This window comes from Lytechinus variegatus, chromosome 14 (assembly GCF_018143015.1).
Source record: "Lytechinus variegatus isolate NC3 chromosome 14, Lvar_3.0, whole genome shotgun sequence".
Classification (NCBI taxonomy): Eukaryota; Metazoa; Echinodermata; class Echinoidea; order Temnopleuroida; family Toxopneustidae; genus Lytechinus; species Lytechinus variegatus.
The window spans coordinates 29,631,667-29,656,265 of record NC_054753.1 but is presented as its reverse complement, the minus strand read 5'-3'; the positions used below and the strand labels follow the sequence as shown (position 1 = coordinate 29,656,265).

At 35.0% G+C, this 24,599-nt stretch overlaps 1 protein-coding gene across 1 annotated transcript; it reads left to right on the top strand.

The window, feature by feature from the left end:
• Nucleotides 1-11,080: 11,080 nt before the first annotated feature.
• On the top strand, nucleotides 11,081-20,599 carry LOC121427405 (myeloid leukemia factor 2-like). The gene is made up of 8 exons (XM_041623779.1): nucleotides 11,081-11,294; nucleotides 13,742-13,880; nucleotides 15,019-15,102; nucleotides 15,980-16,108; nucleotides 18,023-18,095; nucleotides 18,509-18,595; nucleotides 19,369-19,483; nucleotides 20,271-20,599. The coding sequence occupies exons 1-8, from the start codon at nucleotides 11,248-11,250 to the stop codon at nucleotides 20,449-20,451; spliced, it is 855 nt and encodes a 284-aa protein (XP_041479713.1). The 5' UTR covers nucleotides 11,081-11,247; the 3' UTR covers nucleotides 20,452-20,599.
• Nucleotides 20,600-24,599: the final 4,000 nt, after the last annotated feature.

Here is a 24,599-nt window from a genome sequence, read left to right as displayed (position 1 = left end):
CTAAAGTGACAAGGTGGTTTAAAATCTAATGAGATAAGCACCAACTTTGATGTCTTGATTAGTCATATTCTTTTGAATAGTGGTTTTCATTTACATCCACAAAAAACAACAAAGCATCCACAAATGACTGGTATTTCACAGTTTGCCAAGTACAATGTGCAACATGCTATAATTTGCATTCAAATTAGGAATGCAACAAATACCTTCATAAAGTGTTCATTGGTGTGCTATTCTAGTCACCTGGTCTATTCAATAGCAGGCAAGCTTACATAATATCTTGCTTTGAAATCTGCCTATCATAATGAAAGAAATGAAAGGTCATTTGACCAAAATTGTCCATAAAGTAATTACGAACTGGTCTATTGTCAGGCCAGGAAAGAGTGAGAAAATTGCCTTTTACCCATTTTCACTGGCATAATACAGAATGTCTATAGTGTCAAATTACCCTTTAATGATATCATATTACTGATGAAAGCACACAGTAAACAGCCTCTAACTGGATTTTTCAGAAGATTTTCAAGGCTAATGATGATTCTTCATATTCTTCATAAAGAGACATTAATATACATGTATTTCTTTATTTATATTTCATGTTTACATTACATATGATTTATCTGTCAATATTCAGGCGCCCTTATTCTGAAGTCAGGTTTAACTTAGACCACGGTCTAACTCTGTGCTAAAATGCATACATTCGTAATTCCGAAGGTCCATTATTCCGAAGGTTCGTATTTCCGAAGGTTCATAATTCCTAAGGTTTGTTAGTCCGAAAACGAAATGAGGTTCGTAATTCCGAAGGTTCGTTAACCCGGAAACGAAATGAGGTTTGTAATTCCGAAGGTTCGTTAATCCGAAAACGAAATGAGGTTCGTAATTCCAAAGGTTCGTTAGTCCGAAAACAAAATGATTAACAAACCTCATTTCGCTTTCGGACTAATGAACCTTCGGAACAACGAACCTTATTTCGTTTTCGGATTAGCGAACCTTTGGAATAACGCCACAAATGTTCAGATTAACAAATCCTTTTACGTTTTCGGATTAACAAACATCGAGGTATAGGCAATTTACATGTTTCGGAATTACAAACCTTCAAAATTACGAAGTGTAACCGTGCTAAAATTATGGGGAGCCAACGATTCAACAATTCTGTTTATATTGTATATTTCCTATGGTTATTATTTTGTTTGCTTTTGCTTTCAGAATGAAAAAAAATCAAAATACTTCAGTTATCATTCCCAGACAATTATGAACAATTTGGGTGTCAAATAAGTTAATAAATTGGATGTGTACTGTTAAGGATTTGTGCCCCAGTTGGCTATCCATAGTTAAACCACAACTTTAAACCAGAGTTAAACCTGCATTCAGAATACGGGCCATTAAGTCTATGTTGTGTACATTGTTCCACCTTTATTTCAAGCTTGTGCAGGTTTGATTTGTAAATAATCATGTACATTTTAGATTAGAGGTATATAATGAAATTCTACTTTTACAACATGGTCTTAATTTTGATGATGGATACAATTTTTTACCACATTTTTCATGATTTTGTAATGTATATATTGGCAAATGAAAAACAGAACAAATGTAATATATGTGTATTTTTAAATTATTTTCTAATTGATCTTTTGTACAAAGTGTTAATTAATTTATTGTTCTAATTGTTTCAACAATTCAAAATGGTAGAACTCTAATTGTTCATGAAATGTGTTTTGTTTATATTCCCTTAAACATAAATTAATTTGCATATATATATAAACATAATTATATATTTATTTGAAAAGTGTATAATTGTTGCAATACCGGTATGTACTGTTGGGGCAGTACAGTAATGTCATGACAGTCCAAAACTTAAGTGAGAAATCATGATCTGCAATTATATGTATACATGTACAATATGGTCACTAAGAGGAGTTTTTATGTCTCTAAGAAAACTTAACTGCTTTTGATGAAAGAAGGCCACAACATTTTCATTTTATTACAGTAACCCTTATCCAACTCCAGGGCTTAAGAAATGGGTCACAAAATATACACCTTGGCCCTGTTTTACAAAGAGTCGGATTGATTTGTTCAACCTCAACTTCCCGGCGTGTGAGTAAAAAAAAACTTGACACCTCACAAATCCCCAATTTAGTCATGAACACAGAATTATTCTATATGACCAGAAATAGTATGATCTCCTAAATAATTTGATACCATATGTGGTATGTGTTTACGCTTGGATGATTAGTAGGTATTCTTTACAATGGTGTAATGTTTGAATTGCGCCAAAGTAAAGCATGACTGTAATGAATGAATCCAGATGTCAATGATGACATAATTCTACTACTATGAGTATCAATTCTCAAGTTAATTTCATTGAAAAGGGATATGCAAGTATTATTACTAACTCATGAAGGATTATGACATCTTGGCATCTTAGGGTTCATTCATTGCAGTCATGCCTTACTTTGGCGCAAATCAAACTTTACATCACTGCAAAGAATACCTATTGATTATCCAAGCATAAAGAAATGCCAAATATGGTATCAAATTACTGGGAGAAGATACACTTTCCAATTTCTCGAATTGGGGATTTGTGAGTTAGATTTACTGTCAAATTGTTTTTTCTTACTCATATGGCCATGGAAAACCATCATTGTCATAGTTTTTTCCTGCTGGAAAATTGTGCAATGTTCTTTGTAAATTAAAAAAAGCACACTAAATTTTCAAGAAAACAAAGAATGCATGAACATAAAGCATATCAAGAAAACATTTAAACAAATAAGCATTTTGTATGTTGTTGCAGGCTTTCCTTAGTTGTGGTTGATCAAAAGTGTTCATGGGGAAATGATAAATCCCCTGTAAGCTAGTGATATTCACAGCATCATACAGCCCATATTCCTCTTAAAAACACTGCTCAAAGTCTACACCTGATAAAAACTCTCCACAAGTAACAACTCTACAGGGAGTGTTTTATAGTGGTATGATTGCTTGCGAGAATCACTTAATTTATTTCTGAGATAGTCTTATTACCTTTTTGTATGTTTGCTTTTATTGTTGAAATCATATTTTAATTTTAGTCTGCAAGTGGTATTCATGTAAATATTTAGATATCTCTATTTTTATCTTTTATATAAGTTCTGATGATGCCGTCCTAAAACTGTGAGCTATTGTTTGCAGTACTTTGCATTCTCATGTTTCATTGTCATTCCTATTTTGTGATAATATAGAAGTAGATAGAACTTTTTATGGTTCTATGGTTCAAAATAATTTTCTATGACAGACACCTTTGTGCATTTTCTATTTATTTTATTGTGTATTTCAAGGTTATGAAAAGGAACTGATCAGGGTGGGGTGGGGGCACCCAACTGCACACACATGCAATTACAGGTTTTTACAAACCCATCCTCAACAGGTTTTACCCAATGGTCAGATTTACACCCTATTCAGGTATATTTGCATGATCTTTTGAGAATATTTGTCCCCTACTCAAGTGTAACCCCTAACAAAAATATGTATTGTATGTCACCAATATATCCTTTTCCCCTGATTTTGACACCCTTAATACAGGATACGCCAACAATTGAAATATGGTGGAAATACTAAAAGCCATGAGGGCTTATTGAGGCTATTTCCATAAAATTGAGAAAACAAATTAAATTATTTTGATGAAGAGATGTCAAAGCCAAGATAGAAAGAGACGAGAGAAGGAGAAAAGACTAAAGGAAATGAAAATGAGATTGGATAGTAGACAGGACTGGGGAGAGATTGACATACTGTAGCATGTTTCTAAAAAAAATATGTATTCATTATCATGTTGCACGCATACATTCGTAATTCCGAGGCTTCGTTATTCCAAAGGATTCGTATTTTCGAAGTTTTGTTAGCCCGAAAATGAAGTGGACACGAGGTTTGTAATTCCGAAGGTTCATTAATCCGAAAACAAAATGAGGTTCGTAATTCGGAAGATTTGTTAGAAATGATTAACGAACCTTATTTTGTTTTCGGACTGACGTACCTTCAGAACAACGAACCTGTTTTCGTTTTCGGATTATCAAACTTTCGGAATAACGTCATAGATGTTCGGATTAACGAACCCTTTACGTTTTCGGATTAACGAACATCGAGGTATAGGCAATTTACGTGTTTCGGAATTACGAAGTGTAACCCATTTTGCAGTAGGCCTATATAGTATTTGTATTTTCTTTGATTTAAATGATGACAAAGTAGGAAATAATTGTAGCTCAAGTTGGATGCTGTTCAGCATTTAGTACCCTTGAATATAATAGTGGTTCTTGAGAACTTCAATTTCATAAAGGTAAACATATATCCCACTTGGCCCTGTATAAATGAATTGTTCAATTCAATTTAATAATTCAACCATCAAGTACAAGCAATTACATAAAAACATACCAATATAGATAATTATACAAATTGCACTATTTTTGGTAAACAAATTGCTAAAGAGTAATGCAGGGATAAAACTGGTACCTGAAACTTCCTTCCTAACTGTTGTCTTGCTGTACTTTCCCTTGCTAGACCTTCTTAGAAGATTTTAAAGATATTCTGAAGATATTACAGTGTAAGATTGACTCTTTTCAGCCTTCCATAACCTCATTTGAGATTTTTTAAAGATATGCTATAATGCAAGTATGTCAACTAAAAGGCTTACCAAAGAACTGCCTGTTTATTTTAGTGCATAAAAAGTGTGGTGAAGCATAAGGGCAAGGTTCATCATGCTTAAAGGTCAAGTCAACCTCAGAAAATTGTTGATTTGAATCAATAGAGACAAATCAGGCAAGCACAATGCTGATGATTTCATCAAAATCGGATGTAAAATAAGAAAGTTATGACATTTCAAAGTTTCACTTATTTTTAATAAAATAGTTATATGAACGAGCCAGTTACGTCCAAATGATCTCACTCACTATTTCTTTTGTTTTTTTATTGTTTGAATTATACAATATTTCGATTTTTACGAATTTGATGATTGGGACCTCCTTGCCTGAAACACAAAATGTTAAAATGGAATTCCACGTGTTCAGGGAGGAATGAAACTTCATTTCACATGACAATGACGAGAAAATAAAAATATTTCATATTTCAAACAATAAAATACAAAAGAAATAGTGAGTGAGTGACATCATCGACTCTCTCATTTGGATGTAACTGGCTCGTTCATATAACTGTTTTGTTAAAAATAACTGAAACTTTAAAATTTCACAACTTTCCTATTTTACATCCGATTTTTATGAAATTTTCATTGTTATGCTTGTTGAATTTTTCTCTTTATATTCAAATCAAGTTTGTGTTGGGGTGGACTTGTCCTTTAAAGGGGTACTCAAGACTGAAAATGATATGATTTGATCAGATAAAGTAAAATTAGAAAAACAAAGACACTGAAAATTTCATTGAAATCGAATAAGGAATAACAAAGTTAAGACATTTCAAATTTTGGCATTTCTTAGGTTGAACATTAAACATTATCATGATATCAAGCATATAATGGTTTTGATAGCCTGAGAAGAAAACATTTAAAAGACATTTTCAAAAATATTATCAAAACATCTGATCAAAATGTTCAATCTTGATGTCTATTTGCATTGACTCGTCTATTTGACTTGTCTATTGACTATGTCTATAATGAAAACCATATTAATAATTTGATCTCTTATGTAATAGATAATTCATTTGTTAAGCGCATAGAGATTACCAATATTATGCGCTATATAAGTACATTATTATTATGTCTGTTTGCATTGACATTTTGTTTTATTCTTTTGAATCCTTTTTAACTTCTTCTTTTCCTTTGATTTATTTATTCTTCATGTTTCTTCCTTTTTTATTTTCCCTTTTCCTTTTTTTCCTTTGTTTTTCTACCTTCACTTTATTTTTTGTAATCTTTTTATTTCTTCCTTATTTTTCTTTCTTTCATAATTCTTTCGTCTTTATATTTGCTATTTCCTTTTTTCTTTCTATCTTCGTTCGCTTAAATTTCAAATTTCCCCCTTATTTTGTCTTTGTTTTCTTTCTTTAATATTCATTTTTTGTTCTTTTTTTTCATTTGTTTGTTCGTTCGCTCTCATTTTTTTATTTCTGATTTCTGACATATTTTTTGTCTTATTTACTTTCTTTATTTCATTTTTTCTTTCTTTCGCTCATTCTTTTTCCGTTCGTTCTTTATTTACTCTCTTTTTTTCTCTCTCTCTCTGTCTTACTTCTATTTATTTCTAAAAATCTTTTCAATAATTTTTTTTCGTTTTTTTAAAGTAATTCTTCATTTTCCTGCCTTATTATTTTCCCTTTTTGTTCTTTTTCTTTCCTTGAATGTACCTTTCTTTCGATTTGCCTTCTTTAGTCTTTGTTTTTGTTTTAATTTCTCTTTCATCTTTTCTTATATTTCTTTATCTCTCTCTCATTATTTCTTTGTTTCATTTTCATTTCCTTCACTTTTTATATTTTTTTTATTCCTTCCTTTTCTCTTTCTTGCTTTTTTTTTAACTTTATTTCACTCCTTTTTTTTTCTAAATGCTTTCTTTTTCCGGATCTTTATTCCTTCATTTTATCATTTTTTTATCTCTTTATTTGTCCTTTTCCGTTTTTTCCCTTTTCCTTTTCTTTCTTTTTTTGTACCTTCATTTTCATAATACTTTTTTTCACTTTATCATGAATCATTCTTTTTATCCTCCTTTTTATATCTTTAAAGATATAAAAAGGATAAAAAGAACGATTTTATTCATTCTTTTTTTTTTCTTATATTTTTTTTATTTTCTCATAATTTCTTTTTGCTTAATTGCTTTCTTTCGTTTACACTTTCTTTCATTATTTTTCTGCTTTATTTCTTTCATCTTTTCCCGCATCTTTTTTTTTAATGTCTGCTTCATTTTGACCATTTTCTGTCTCCTTTCTTACCTACCTACTTTCTTTCTTTCTTCTTATTCTTTATTCGTACCTGCTTTATTAACCTTTTCTTTACTTTCTTTCTTTTTTTGTACACGATTAGTCTTCGGACTTTCAAACAGAGGGTCATGGGTTCAAATCCCAGCCATGACGTAATTTCCTTCAGCAAGAAACTGATCCACATTGTGCTGCACTCAACCCAGGTGAGGTAAATGGGTACCGGTAGGAAGTAATTCCTTCCGCTGTGTGCGCTATGAACACCTAGCTTAGCCGGGTAATATACTAGTAGGAGCGCTTTAAGCACCTAACAAGTCGGATATGTGCCCAATATAAATACCCTATTCGTGAAAAAACTCTTGAGTGATAAAGCGTATTCGTTTATTTTCACGTAGTGACAGCTGCTTATCCGTCACTTTGTAAAAACAAGAAATCCTTAATCTGGGTATTTTCGTCATTTTCTGTTTCTGTTTTCTGTTTCTGTTGCATTCGAAACTGCAGAGCATCTATTGACATCAAAATATACATATCATAATGAAATAAAATTTTGATAAACTTTTCAAAACTATCCCTTTTTTGATACGCGTAGTATAGCTTCACTTGAATAGTAATAATGGTGACAAGGGGCCACGGAAAGGTTTTCAAAGTGGGGGGCTGACCATGCAAAAAAATCTAACAATCGATCCTGTGGTAATTTTTACGTTTTTGTACACGGTTTTGGAAAATAGTGCCCCCGGACACATTGTCCCATTTCTCCTCATCATTATCTTAACATCTTTATTACAATAAATGTTTTCATATTGATGTTCAATTCTGTGTAATACACATTTTATGTCAAAATGTTTGTTTTGTATAATGGTTTTTCATGCAAGGAGGGAAAATGTCAGTCTGATTTTTTTTGTGTAGACTAGACTGAAAAGCTTACATTTTGTAATTTTATGTTAATACGATCCAGGTACGTCTCATAGCAAATTTATATTCAAGGAAAACAGCGATTTTATGAGAGAATTCGTATAGTTAAATTGTTATCATATTTTGACTTCTTCATTTTTTAGAGTTCTTGCATTGCAACAGTTGTTTTACCTTAGAGTCAGTGGCGTAACTACGGGTGGCATGGGGGGCACGTGCCCCCCCCCCCAATCGGCTGACAAAAAAAAACGGGGAAAAGGAGAAAAAGAGGGAGAAAGGAAGATAAACGTAGTGGGAAAAAAAGATATTATTGTTCATTATAATGTCATATTATATCGTAATTATGTTATGTTATATTACATAAGAAACATTTTTTCATAACTTTACGAAACATAATTTGCTCAGGGCCTATGTCTTCATTGTTCCTGGTGCTCGCATTGTCTGTTTAACGAGATATATAACCCTGTTATACTAAATACTCCCGTTTTCAAGTCAATGTACAGCATACTGCCAAATATATTTCCTGGCACTTCGAGTTATTATTGTTTTATGTACAATAGTATGCTTCTTTTTCATGACTACTGAAAGTGATTGCCCTATTTTAAGGTCTTAATATAAAACATTTCCTTCGCAGTAGTGGATTGGTGAAATATGTCTGCTCTCCATGAATTCCTAGAATCAGTCTTTAAAATGTCCCTTTTCTGATCTGAATATCAAAAATTTTCAGCTCGCGCTTCGCGCTAGAATCATATGGTAAGTGAACTCACGTATGGTCTTTGTGAATTCCTACAAACAATGCCCCTCTTCGGGTCTGAATTTCCTAAATTTTCAGCTCGTGCTTCGCGCTCGCAAGATTTGATTAGTGAGATGGGTATGTTAATCATGATTACAAGTGCATTATGTGCATGTTAAGATGTAATTCTAACAAAATCAGCAAGCGCTTATTGGCACTCGCATTAGATGACTATGATGAAATGTGTATACTCCAAATGGATTCCTAAAATATAGACCTTAAAATCTTCCTGTTTGGGGTCAATATTTGCATAAATTTCAGCTCGCGCTTCGCGCTCGCATTATTTAGTGAGACAGGTAAGTATCATATACAAAAGATATAGTGTCCCTTTTTAGGTCTGAATATCAAAAATTTTAAGCTCGCGCTTCGCGCCCGCATTATTTGTCCAATGAAATACATATCCGTTTAATGGCACTGTCCTTAAAGTGACTCTATTAGGTCAGTATACCTGGCAACCGGAGCGCGCTTCGAGCGCTCACTAGTGACTCAAAATTTTTGCTGGTGCCCCCCTCCATGCCATGACCCACCGTGACGGTACGCCACTGTGTAGAGTTAATAGTTTTCTCAAAGTGTCTAATTACGTTTTGACCCATTGTATTTTTTTATTGTAGAAGTGCAATCTTCAAATGAAAAAAAAGAGGAGAAAACAGAAAGAAATTGTTTTATTTAGAAATGAATCATTGCGGTAGAATACTGACGTGTAATTCAACTCATATAATAATCTTTTCGAATTGGCTGACTTTTCATATTAGTAATTGTTAATGTATGTATGTATTTGTTACTTGTATGCAGGGCCCCCGAGTAAAACAGTGCTTAGTCCACTGATGGGGTTACCCTGGGTAAACAAAACAAAATAAATAGATAAATTAATAAAATTTTACCAATGTTAAAGTGTTAATTGAGTGAATAATAGGAAACCGTTAAGAATACATGTAGATCATAAATGATATCTTTAATTTGAAGACCAGAATTATGTGAGGTCTACCTGTTGCTCGTAAAAAGGAACTTTTAGGAAGGAAAGGGCGAGATTGGTGAAGCCCTACACTGTAAAAAAAATATTGGGTAAAATTTTAACCAGCACGAGGGTATTTGTATGTCCAACCAATTTTACCCAATGCGGGAAGCATATTCCAGTAAGGTTAAAAAATAAGCAGCAATTACCGTCAGGGGCGGAAATCTCTCCCAAAATGTAGGTGGGACAAGGGTCTGGAAAATTTTACAAGCAAAAAAAAAAGGCTATTACCTAAAAATTTAAGGACATTTCGACGAAAATAAATTTGAAATTTGACAAGCAAAAAAAAAAAGTCATCTCGTCCCAAAACGCACGTTTTATTCCCATTTTTAGTTATATATTTCTTAGCATCACCAAAGACCCGAAATAGTAGGGGGACATTTGATATTGTGTCCCCCCTACTATTTTGAGTAGGGGGGACACGTCCCCCCTCACGGTCCCCCTGGGATTTCCACCCATGATTACCGTTATAATGGGCAAAATGTTCATCACACTGGATAAATAAAAACGCCCAATGTTGGTTGGACACATGCATAGTTACCCCCATGGAGCATTATTACCCTTTTTTGTGTATGCACTTCATATAGAGGGGAAGCTTTTGATGTTCTGCGATTATGTTTTTATTTTTCTCAACCAAGTGACTGTTAATTTAGAGCTTGTAAAGGGCCTTCTTCCCACTTTCACAAATTCATCTATTTTTTCCTTATATCTTCATAAAAAAAAAATGGTTGTTATATATCATCAATCTCATAGCTATAAGTGAGGATACATTTGAGGTCGTCTCATATTTCACCGTCAATACCCTGAAAGTAAGGGTTTCAAAAATCTTTAACTACACAAAATAGAATAATGTAGCGGTGGCAATACATACTTCATTATAACGGCCTGTGATAGCTTGACATCAAGTTTGAATAGTTACAAGGAATTATCTCTGAGTCCTATAACTGCAAATACGAAACTTTCCTATTTCTCCCCGGTATCCCCTATGGAGGAGCCGTATGCTCGTCTGTGATGTCACAAAATTAACATAAACATTTTTCTTTAAAATCGTAACTTTTTTTGTTATTTGACGAATTTTCATCAACTGTAATTATTTGAACACTTTTGTTTTCTTTGTTATAATTGCCTATTTATGATCTCTATTATTACAGGCCGATTGAATTATGATACTGAAGATGATTCATTCACAAACTATCATGTTGCTGAGGAAGGAACAATTTTATTTAATAAAAATCAACACATTTTTTTTAGAAAACCACCCCTGGATAAGTTATGGGGGTGGGGTACGTCAAACCTGCGTCAAACACTAGTAGTACATGTACGCAATTCGATGGGAGGGGTGGGGCTCTTAGAGTTGGGGCTAGTACTGTATTGACATTTTCGCTGCTACCCCACGCATCGTATATACTGCACTGATCAGTGTTATACTAGCTAGCTACGTACCGGACCTTGTAATATATTTTACGTGTAGTTTCGCTGGCCTGCACTTCCCATTGCTACAATAGAATTTCGTGAACCTTCGAGATCGACGAATATTGCGTAAATCTAAACAAATGTTTCCTTTAAAAACTTGTTTATGATCGTGCATCTCCCGTCACACATTTTTCTCGACCTGCAGGGATTTCAGTCAACGGCTTATCCATTATAATACTTCGCCATGTTTGGACCATCTCTTTTTGGAGGATTTGACGATCCATTTTTCAGGTGAGAAATCGAATTGTTACGTTTTCAATTCCATAGTGATGTCGCGAGGGTACCGGTAATTGGGGGTGGGCTTAGGCCAGGGATGCCGGCGCGGGCCCGCGGCTGCTTGATCTGTGCATGATGCAGCTGCATGCTGCCGAGTCAACACATATCAACCACCTCTTTTGACATTGAAACTGACCACCTTGCACGCATTTTTTTAAAAGGCTTCATCAAAGATTACTTGCATTAACAACAAATGCTAGACTACACTACAGTCATGACAGTACAGAGAGTAGGGGTAGACAGCTGGCTGCCGTCTGCTTCGATTTCATTCAACTTTCAATTCAAGGAGTTTTTTTAGGTAAGCGATGAATTCCAATTACCGGAGTTAGAAATGAATATTTATTATGATTGAGTGACGTATTCTGTTGAATCCCGCGGGTGTTGAATTTCGGGAATTGAAGAGTCATAGCACGCGTAATTTGATAGCGTTGTAGAGACGTTCAAACTATTATGTGGTGCCAAAGAGAACTCGTTTGGAGAACGGTGACGGTGTAGAGAACTTATGTTGGTTACCAGACTTATTTTAATTTGTCTTCTCGATCTCGGTAGGTAGGTAAAATATTTTAATCTGGGACTGGGTATACCCTTGAGCTGAGGATCAAGTTTGAGAGAAAGGCCTAAATAGCAGCTAGACTTAGCTAGACGTGTCCCCCCCTAAATTTTAGGTGGGGGAGACGGTCGACCCCCCTAATTTTTTTTGATACCCTTTTTTTTTTTTTTTTTGCTTGTCAAAAAATTTGGGGGCGCTTGTCCAATTTTTTACATGTGTCCATCCCAACATTTCAGGTGGACACCCCCTAAATTTTTTGGCTTCCGCCGCCAGTGTACGTATTCTAGTGAGCTACCTCAGCTCAGGCTCTGCTAAGGCTAAGACTAGTTCTGGCTCAGTAGCTTACTAAGTAGGTCTAGCTAGCCAGCTAAGTCTAGCTGCTATTTAGGCCTATCTCTCAAACTTGACCCTCAGCTCAAGGGTATACCCAGATTAAAATATTTTACCTACCTACCGAGATCGAGAAGACAAATTAAAATAAGTCTGGTAACCAACATAAGTTCTCTACACCGTTCTCCAAACGAGTTCTCTTTTGTTGGCACCACATAATAGTTTGTACGTCTCTACAACGCTATCAAAAATACGCGCGCTATGACACTGCTATGACTCTTCAATTCCCGAAATTCAACACCCCCGGGATTCAACAGAATACGTCATTTATAATGAATATTCATTTCTAACTCCGGTAATTGGAATTCATCGCTTACCGTTTTTTTATCAACTTTTAGTCTTAGATCTAGGCCCTAATTTTAATTTCTCCTGATACAGACGGCTCTCGATTGTGCAGCCACTATTGTATTAGGGGGTTAATAATGCAAAATCCCCCCCCCCCCCGACGAGGCTCATCGATTTTTGTCTTTATTTCATAAAAATATATGAAAAGAACTAGACCAAAATTTCTGTTTTGGCCTGATTGCACCAAATGGGAAAAACAAACTTTGAGTTAAACTTAAAGGACAAAAAGCAGTGACTTACTTTGGCTGTCTTGCAACTTCACTTCCCTAGTTTTAATATCCGAACTTAATATGCATAAACATATGGCCATTGATTGAGTCCCTGTACAGACCGAGTTAGAACTTTTGTCTCTGACTTTGGACTTTGGTGAGTTGAGCCAACGGAGTTAAGCAAAACAACCAATTAACAAAGTTTTTTAGAGGAAAAGGGAGAAATTAGACAAGTAGATGGGTGAAAGTTCAGACAATATTGGACAAACAATTAGAAAATTGTGAATTTTCAAATATTGTAAAAATTAGTACAGGGTATTCACTTAAAGTGATTGGTTAGCATTGGTTTGACTTTTAAAAAATCTGAAGCAGGACACATTTGTCACCTGTGTCTGTGATATGTTACAAAAATGAAGCCCAGAAAAAATTGCGTTAGAAAATAATTATTTAGTGCTTCAAAAATTGAAATATAAAGTGACCGGAAACACCATCTTAATTTCATCCCATACATTTATGTGTACTATTTAGGCGTCTATAAGACACCTATTTACAAAATCAGGGTTTGCCTTGTAGTTTTAGCTTTTCATTCTCAATAATGGTTGTTTTCAGGGTTTATTAGTTCTAATACGTGCACTTGTACACATGTTTCATCTTGGTTTGAGAATTTTTTAAATCGGCTGCTCACAAAGTTAAACAATACCTTTAACGGCAAACGCATAGAGACTTCAAATTGGCTGCAATGGTGATGTGGCATTGCAAGCCAGGACTACTCTTTCATTCACTGATACAACACAAATTCTACCTCATATTGTTATCTTTTACCGTAAATATCCTATAGACCGGCTACTGGTTTATGTTTTAAAAATAATGAATTGAAAATTGGACAATTTGTATTTGCCATGTTACAGTGAAATGCAGGAGACACATCGTCGGCACATGTCATCGATGCAGAGTATGTTCTCCCACCCTTTCATGCAGCCATCCATAGAAGGCAGAGGTGCAATGAGATCCCGTCAACCATCAAGGAATCCTGCAAATGATCCAATGGTAAGATCACATTTTCATCCCATATTTGTGGGCCCTGTTGCACAAAAGTTACCAGTATGGTAACTTGCAAAGATTCCTTGAGTTTGATTGGCTGTTGATCAGTGTTACCACCGGACTGCAAAGTCACCATAATACATGGAGTAACTTTTATGCATGGGTCTTGGGGGTGTTTCACAAGAGAAAATAGGCTAAGTAACATTTCTGTCTGAGATTCCTCTTCAAAGTCTTGTCACCCTTGGCTGAAGCATCAGGCAAAAGGATTCAACTTCTATCAGCATCAAAGCCCATATACATACCTACCATCTTTATTGGCATCTTTAGTAGAAAGACTACCTGTGTTAAAGAGGCCATGAATTTACACTCACGTTAATAGAATTCCCTTTTGAAACAAGTACCATCTATCTGTGTTAATCATCTACTCACAAAGAATGAGAATTGTTTAAATCAGAATAAAGTTAAATAATCAGTTTAAAGGTCAAGTCCACCCCAGAAAAATTTTGATTTGAATCAATAGAGAAAAATCAGACAAGCACAATGCTGAAAATTTCATCAAAATCGGATGTAAAATAAGAAAGTTATGACATTTCAAAGTTTCGCTTATTTTCAACAAAATAGTTATATGAACGAGCCAGTTACATCCAAATGAGAGAGTTGATGATGTCACTCACTCACTCACTATTTCTTTTGTTTTTTATTTTTCGAATATACAATTTTTTGAATATTTCAATTTTTACGAATTTGACAATTAGGACCTCCTTGCCTGAAGCACAAAATGTTAAAATAATGGAATTCCATGTGTTCAGGGAGGAATGAAACATCATTCCACATGACAATGACGAGAAAATAAAAATATTTCATATTTCATATAATAAATTACAAAAGAAATAGTGAGTGAGTGATGTCATCAACTCTCTCATTTGGATGTAACTGGCTCGTTCATGTAACTATTTTTTTTAAATAAGCGAAACTTTGAAATGCCATAACTTATTTTACATCCGATTTTGATAAAATTTTCAGTGTTATGCTTGTTTAATTTTTCTCTTTTTATTCAAATAAAGTTTTTGTTAGGGTGGACTTGTCCTCTAAGTTTTTGAAAGCTGTTGTTCTGATAGCATGTATGTTATGTTTTCTTCTGCAGGCAATGTCTCCCTTTGGTATGATGGGAATGAATTCCATGTTTGCAGATATGAACTCCATGATGGGAAATATGCAGAGGCATATGGTAAGATACACACTGCATTATGATACAGATTTGAGCAGTGTACTACTCATGCCACTTCTGTTTGTGAGACTATTGGGGTGTTGCAAGAAACATGCAATCAATTGCAAGTCTATTTTTGGTCCCTAAATCAATTATCTGTCTTGCAGTTAATTGCAAATTAGTGATTGATTGCTACATTGTAATCTGCTCCTTAAAACAAGAAGTTAAATCTGATTTGCTACTGCTAACATTGATCTATCAGTTGTAAAATTGCAACAGAATATTTGCAATTGATTGCAAATATTTTCTTGCAACATCCCCTATGTGATAAGAATACAATCATACAGTGTGATAATGTAGTTCTTCATTCTTATTCTTGTGATTATCAGTCTCGGTCTAATTGGGTGTTGCAAGAAACTTGTGATCAATTTTAAGATTATTTTCAACCCCTAAATCAAAAAAAAATTACATTAATTGCAAATTTGAGATGATTGCTAATCTGCTTCTTGAAACAAGCAGTGTAATCTGATTTGCTACTGTTAAAATTGATCAGTCTATTGCAACAGAATATTTGCATTTGAGTGCCAAATATTTTTTTGCACCGCTCCCTGACTCAGGTACTAACATCTGGGCCCCGTTTCCATTTCATAAAGGACTTGCAACTGTTGTATCGGTAACTATGCCATTATGGTAATACCATGGTAACAGGGCTCAGCAGCCAATCATAATCAAGGTTTCCATAGTAGTTGCCATAATGGCAAAGTTACAACAGTTGCAAGTCCTTCATGAAACAGGACTCAAGTCTTCTAGTACAACCAGTCTATTATGCTAATGTTTTATACCATGATAATTGATCATGTAGATTGTGATTAATCCTGTTAGTTCTCTTTCATGACAGGAAAGAGTAGCCAACGATCCCAATTCTCACTGCTTCTCGTCATCATCTGTGATGAGTTATTCTAACACCGGAGATGGTGCACCACAATACTACCAGGCTTCTTCGTCCACCAGACAAGCACCTGGAGGGGTAAGATTAGCAATCAGCCAATCAAAATATTTGTGAGAATGAAAGATGAATTCTAGCTGTGGTAATTACAGTGTTCCCAGCCCATCAGGGAAATCAGGGGAAATTAGTTTTTTTTTTCCATTCAGGGATAAATCAGTGAATTTGATTTAAAAAATACCTCTCATCAGGGAAATATGCCTCAAATGAGGGAAAAATCAGGGAATTTTGATCAGCAGAAAAGTCGAAAGCACGGTACTGTCAGATTTTGTTATAATTTGTTGCTTGTCGAAACAACATCCAGTGAACATGACTGGTTATGGTGTTACTAATTAGTTTTACCTTATTGTTTTAATACTGAAAATACATGTAATTTACTGCAACAACTAATAGAAAACATGCAAAACTGGGAATGGGTTTAAAGAATTATAATTATCATGGAATCTTATAAACTTCATCAGGGAATTTTGTTTTCTTGAAAAACTGGGAACCGTGCATTATCACCCATAGATTTGAATGGAATCAATCAAACTGATCATGGAATTGTTTGCACATATCTGTCAAAACGAAGTGATTGCAAGATTTATTTTTCAACAAATGAACTGATACTGATCAAGCAGATAAAATACCCTGCAGAAGTGCCTTGGTGCCGTCACTACTGTGGCTATGACCACTTGGCCGCCTAACCTCAATCATAAGATTCCGATAGAAAGTGAGAATTTGTAATTAATGATAAAGAATAAGAAAAATAAAGCCAGGCATTTTTTTTCAAGCAATAAATGATTAATGTGTCCATGTGTGTATATGATGTATGTGTAGATGATCTCAGTGTACCTTACTATTCGGGAGGTTCTCTTGATGTCTGACTCGGTTAAAGTTGAATTAAGAAGACAATTCCAAATATTGAGATATTTACATTAATATCAACCTTACAACCCCCCGAACATTACGAGGTGATTCGACCCCCCATTTTCTTTTTCAAAATAGTGAATTTGAACGGGTGTTCTTTGACTGTGACGTCACCGGGGGGGGGGGGGGGGGGGTATTCGGTCCCGGTGTACATGTAGTTAAACAAGGCAGTGTCGTTTTGTGTACTATGCACGTACGCCTTCATATATACTTTTGTGTCAAAACTTCATTTTATCGCTATTGATTTTAAATGTATGTGAACGATATTGAAAGGAAGTAATAATTATTCGAAGACATATAGGCGACATACCAGACCACTACAGTACACTCAATGCCTGGGTGTTGTGTGTAATGCATATAGGCGTGCAGCGCGCACAGAGCTGAGCTAGCCGCCGGAATTACTTTCCAGCTACTCTCTTGATGGGACATGGTGATAAAATAAATGAGAAATAGTGAAAATATCATTCAATAACTCACTGTTTGCAATCTTACATCATGATTTAAGAGTTCATGATAGTTATTCATACTGTTTTTTTATACAGGGAAAGTAAAGATTTGTACATATGATTCCTATTTGTTTGATTTGAGTTGGTTTGAAAAAAAATTGTAAATCATCTTTCTCTCTCTGCATAGCATTTCTGTATTACACCCCGGCACCTCTTATACTAAATTCCCCCCGGTGACGTCACACTCAGAGTGATTATTCTGTACACTCGCTTCTCGGGCTCTGACAGGTGGCTAATTTCATAGACTTTCATAGCAAAATATCGAGAAGGCAGAGGATTTTTTAGACATGCTAGCTCAGAATATTTAAAATATACATGTACATACATATATAATAAATAATAACAGCATATTTATCCAGGGTAACCACTTAAGTTCTGAAAACTGTTCTCCCTAGCGCCCTGCTATTATTATGTGACTATAAAATGAAGACTCTCCGTGCAATAAAGACAAATATTTCCCCATTAACACATCATAATTTACCAAGTCTATGTGAACTACAAATGGCAATTTTTACCTTTCCAGATTCGTGAAACAAGGAAAACAGTAAGGGATTCAAGGGTAGGCATTGATAAAATGGCAATCGGCCATCACATTGGTAAGTATTGCTCATCTTGCACAGTTTTTGACTTGCTTTTTAAATTTATGATACATGCCTTCTTGACGTTTTCAAATTTATGCATCTTCCCACAGTATGAGGTGACAGATGCATTATGTTTTCTGGTTCTTTGTCACACTGATCCTTTTTTATTTAAGATGTACCATCCTGGTGTTTTTTTTAGTTTGTATTAGTTTCTATGATATATATTTTTGATAGTTGCAGTGATGATGTTTTTGACATTCATATTCTTTTTATTATATATTTCAAAAAGTTTTTTTCATCTTGCTTCTATATTTTTCTTTTCTTTCTGCTTTGAAATATTAATATCAAGCATGCAATGAATTTTATTGTCATTATTATTGTTATTATTATGTGTATTATTCTAATATTAATATTTTATCTTTTATCAGGTGATAGAGGTCATGTGATTGAGAAATCAAGGAATTCTAGAACAGGAGACCAGGAAGAGAAGCAAGACTTCTTGAATATCGATGAAAGTAAGTCATATTCTTTAAGTAATAGAACTTGAAAAAAAAAAGTTCCTGGGGTACCAATCCAAGATGTAATGGATGCTTCAGTGGGCCTTAGAGAATGAAACATGTCGGGGTGCCACTTTTAAGGCTAAAGATATGGCAGAAGGACTGTCACATTGTTCCGTGCAAGCCTTACATGTGACATGCAGGGACTATTTTTGCTACCTGCAGGTCACCCAAAGGTCACCCATATCGGCATGCAGTTGCCCGCAGGAGCACATGCGAGTCAGATTTGCCCGCAGAAAATGTTTTGAACATGCTCAAAACTTCGTTACAATTCACCTGCAAGGCTTGCACGTAACAATGTGACAGGGCTTTAAAGTATAATTCAGACCAAAGAAAGCTCTTCTTTTTTTATATCTAGTACAATATGTCTCAATGTAGTTGGTATTGGGGCTTCAATATAAATCATAATTGGCATACCTAAAAATAGTAATATATCTGCATCTTGACGAAAGTATATTTGCATCCTTTATAAAATGATAGTTGAGTGGAAATTTTAGAAGAGGGAAAGAAAAAAAATCTTTTCATGTACATGTAATTGAAGCAAAAACATAGATGTAGTAAAGAAGGTCCCCTGCACAACAAACCATTCCTTGAAATGCAGAAGCATGTAATTGCTTCTCTGTTTAATAGCCAGAGCAATTATGCTGCTCCTTGATTGTAGAGTGCTTAAAATCTTAGAATTAAATGGTGATTGCTTTAGCAGGTGACATTATGATTTCACTTCCATCCAGGTGATGCACATGCATTTGATAATGAATGGAAGCAGAGGACAGGCGGTCATCGTGGAGGTGGACGTTCTGTAGGGGCTAGCAGGCCAACCATGTCCGCTATCACAGATGGCAGAGAGTAAGTTTGCTTTCATTGTTTCCTTGCCAACTTGAAACTTGTCACTTGTTCAGTTGGTAGAGCGTCCGTCTCACAACTGGGAGGTCCGCTGCGTCAGACCAAAAGACATAAAAAGATGGGAGTTGCTGCTACCCTGTCCCGGGGGGCCACTTCCATTCACGAGTGGATACCATGTGCGACCATGGGGTCTCAAAAAGCACCCTAAACACGTAATTTCCATATTCTGAAAATGCACCCCTTAACAAGTATTGGCATGTGAAACCATACCCATAACAAAATTGGAAACAAAATGATACTCTTGGCAAATATTCCCTGAAATGAACCCCCAAACAAGTACAGGAATGTTTTATTGTTACCTTTCTTGTGGTCGTCGGCTTTACCTTATTTGGTTTAGGACGACCCCACCTTCTACACCTCGTGCAAATCGGACTATAAACACGAAGTGTTGGGACAAAAAGGACATCCTTTATAAAACATTTTAATTTTGTTTTGTCATCCCCGCAAATTCTACCCTTAACACGTAATTTTCCTAGCGAAATAGATATCCTTCTTTCATTATTTTTGTGTTTTTGACACCCTTATCACGTTACGTATGTAACGTGCCCTATCGTGAAAAGGACCTCCTTTTTACGTGTTTTTTTGTTCGCGCATGGTATCCACTCGTCAATGTATACTTATGATTTCTTTAATCACAATCTGGTATGATAAGTTGACCGCTCATTCAGTCCATAAAAACTTGAATATATATCATATTTGAATGGATCCTTTGTTGCCATGGTTACTGCAGGTACAGGCACGATAGAGAGCAGAGGCCCGTGAGACACCATCAAGACAACCAGCAATCTGTCCGATTCGATCGTTCTGAGAAGACCTCTGACGACGCCCATCCTTACCACCGCCGCCCCACCCCTGCCAGACCCAAGGGACCAGGCCAAGGTGGGAGGCAGAGAAACCAAAGGGACCTGTAGAAATATTCAGTATTGTAGAATGTGAAGAAATATATATATATCACCTTTGTAATATACTGTCCTTAGAGAAACAAGCAAATGAAACAGAAAAGAAAGAAATTTCCTTTGTAATATAATGTCCTTAGAAAACATGCAAAATAATAATGATGATGAAAAATCCACACAAAATTTTATGCAATACAGATGGAAGTTGGTCCAATTATATGTTGCTTATCTTGAACTGTATTGTTATTACTTAGACTTACAGTATGCCCCCCCCCCTGGAAAAAAAGGAGAGTGTTTATTTTAGATATTTTTCAGAAATTTCAGTACGGGTATTATTAAATCAAGTCATGTTTGTCACACGTTTCTCTATTTTACATTCATGCTAAGCAAAACAAACTTAAGGTCTGCCGAAATTTGTGTATGATCCAACGATAATGGAAAGTTTCCATATGAATTGAAATTTTCATAATAATTTATTTCATTCATTGAGGTAATATATTTTCATTAAATTCAGTATTAAAGAAAACATCTTTCTAATGATTTTTTTGTGCATAATTCTTTGAGCTTTACTCATTCATTACATGATGAAATTTAAATGAAAATGTCACAATTTACATGAAGGAGGAAAGTCATGCTACCCAATATTTCATTTTGATTTATGAAATTGAGAAATATGGTTCACACTTGGGCACAGATGTGTTCTCACGAAAGACCAAAGGCTTGAATGTTGTGTACACTCCAACTGAAGTGGAGTGAAATGTATTGTTGGATGAATGACGATCATTGTTTGTTTGTAAAGGTCGATCTTCTGATTGCATAGCCATATCTGAAAATATTGAATTGTATAACAGTCCGCTTATTACAGAGCATGATGTATATACCTGTGTGTGTATTAATGGAATATGTTTGTATAATATAACTATCTAATTTCAAGTTATCTTTATGATAAGTTTGGGAAGTGGGATTGTTCATTCAAAAAATTATCATTATACATAATTTTGTTTGCTGTGTGATAACACTGTACATAAGGCAGTTGCTCACAGAACTAGCAATTATCAATATTAAACCAAATGTAAAAAAAATCATATTGTTTAGTACTAAATTTTGGCAATTCATTTTTCTTGAGGATATGACCCTCCCACTATGCCTATTAAAAAAGTGAATTAAAAATGCAGTAGATGTGTAAAAAGAGACCATCTAATAATGTACTAAGGGGCATGACATTGTCGCTGACACATAATAGGTTGTTTATGTAAATTTCTAACGACCTTTTGTGTCATGTCACACTACTTATGGACACAGTTTGGACAGTCATACTCTTGAGCTAGACCCAATTATTAGCCAAAATTCTGGAGATTAATAAATGTATGAATTTCTGACATTCAGAAGTAATTCAGATCATCTTTTTAGAACACTAGCTTGTGCGCACCAATAATATTTCTGTACAACATTGTGTATGATATTGCTTTGACCATCCATGTCTCATATTCGACATTTCACATTTGAGATAGAAGTGTTGCAATTTGCAGTGTGAAATGACTGGTTTTGCACTTATGATTGTTTATTTTACGGATGAGCATTATTTTCATTGTGGGTATTCAGTAATATTAGGATTGCACTAGAGTTCTCCCTTTGTGCATGTCATATGTATTGTTTTTGTCAAAGTGATTATTTATAATAATGTGATTTTGTCTTGTATTTTAATTGGTTAAGTATTTTCCATATTGTCTGCTGAAATTGTTACAATCCTCAAGGAGACCTACCAGTTTCTCAACTACGTTGGTTTACAGCTTGTTAGTCATGTATGATCCAAACAATTATTTTATTATCAGATTATCCATGTTGTGCTGCACTCGACCCAGGTGAGGTGAATGGGTACCCGGCAGGATTAATTCCTTGAATGCATGAGCTCTGAAAGGCAGCTCGAGCTAAAGCCAGGGTAATAATAATGATAACAAAGCGCCTCGGAATAGAATATTTCTAGATAGATGGCGCTATATAAATGCTATTATTATTATTAAAAATCTCTGCCGAACTGAAGAGAGAACATGAAATTGCTCAACTAACACCTTCCCTGTGCTTTGAGGTACCATTTACAAGTCTTTGTTTTCCAATTTCATTAATGCGATTGTCATCCATTCAACCAGTTTTCAATGGAAGGTTGTTAACATCTTTTCATGGGTAGGAATACTAACATAACCAATGTGGAGTCTTCAATACATTATAAATACAAAGTATATACATTACTCTTTTAGTTAAAGTCATTGTTAGGTCAGGATTCTTATTGATCTTCTGGTAATTTCCCATCAACCCGAGATTTACCCAGTAGTCTCCTTGTGCTGCAGCTCGATTTGTTTTTAATCTACATGTACATTCCTGCATTTTGTGAATAAATATCATTCTGTCCACCATCAAACCTAATGTGCCATGTAATATATTTCTACCAATCATAATTATCATAAACTTCCCTGTTGACAGTGATTATACAAAGGAGATAGAGTCAAAGCTGTCTGATAAGGCCACCCAACTGAAACAGAAAAAAGGTCTCTGTGGACAGGTGGCATTTTTAGACGGTTCCATGACATTTGCTCCGGTGACAACTGCTTTGATGGAAATCTGCACATTATGCAGAACATGAAACCTAATCCCCCAAACTAAATAAATCCTAATATTTGCATCATTCTGAACCAAAAAACTCTATAACAATCCGAAGTCTAACCCTATGCCTTCTGAGATATTAAGATCGGAGCAATTTTTTTGCAGGAGCAAGTGTTGTGTCACCTTTAGACAGGTTCCATTAACATAGATCACTTTCAAATGGGAGCCAGTTTTGTTGGCCACTAAAGTCAGGTTTTCAATAAAGATAGGTTTGACTATATTTACTTTTGATCACGGGGGACTTTTACAAAGCTCTTTGCAAGTGATGTTCACTGTTGAATCCTTGCAACTGATTGACTGAGAAGAAAGGGAGGAACAGCTTGGGCTCTGGGGGATTTGAAGTTTGGTATTTACCTTTTTGATGTTTGGCTGATTTCTTACATCACCAGTACAGCACCAAATTTGAAATTAAATTGGTCCTTGGATGAATCATACTAAACCTTTCAAAAAAGTTTTGCAACTCAGATTTGGGGGATGATATCTTTTTGGTTATTGAAGTATAAAAGATGAAACTGGTATCATTGGAAAGCTAAATTATTCTTCTTTACAATGACATGCCACTTGCTGTGATTATGTAATCATGGAATATGCAATCACCCTGAACATTGAGAAAAGTCAGAAGTGAAATGTTGCAAAATGCATTGATTTCTAACAAGAGTCTCCATTTCTATAGAATTTCCACCATGCAGGGGACAGTGAATATGATGCACTCGGTCCATCATCGAAACAATTGGAAATTCGCTTTTGCAAACGACGCATTTTGCAACATTTCATGTCTAACATTGCTGCGTATTATCATGTCTGTGTATTTCATGATAACACTAGCATTACAAATGACACATGATTGTAAAGAAGAATAATCATGCTTTCTAAAGATATTACTTTTACACATGATGATGGCACATTAAGAAATTTATTAGCACTCAAACTTGCAGTTTGAGTTGCAGAACTCAAACCTGACATGGCAACGAATTTTGCAACATTTCATTTTTTACATTGTTGCATATTTATCATGTCTGTGTATTTCATGATAACACTAGCATTACAAATGACACATGATCGTAAAGAGAAATAATCATACTTTCCAATGATACCACTTTTACATATGATGATGGCACACTAACAAATTTATTAGCGCTCGAACTTGAGTTGCGGAACTTTTTTTTAGGGGTTTAGATGTTGAGCTATATTGATTGGGATTAGATTTGCAAACTCAACATTGGTTCTTGGAGCTAAGGAATCTTAGCTAAGGGATCTTGATTGTGCTTCCAACCTGAACATTAAGGACTTGTAACTGTTGTAACTAAGCCATTATGGCAACTACCATGTTAACATTGATTTTGATTGGCTGCTGAGCCTTGTTACCCTGCATGGTAGTTGCCATTATGGCAAAGTCACAACAGTTGCAAGTCCTCTATGAAACAGGCACCAGGTCCCATTTCATGAAACTTGTTGTTGTAATGACAAATTTGCAATAAAAGCTTAAATGTCAAGCCCACCCCAGA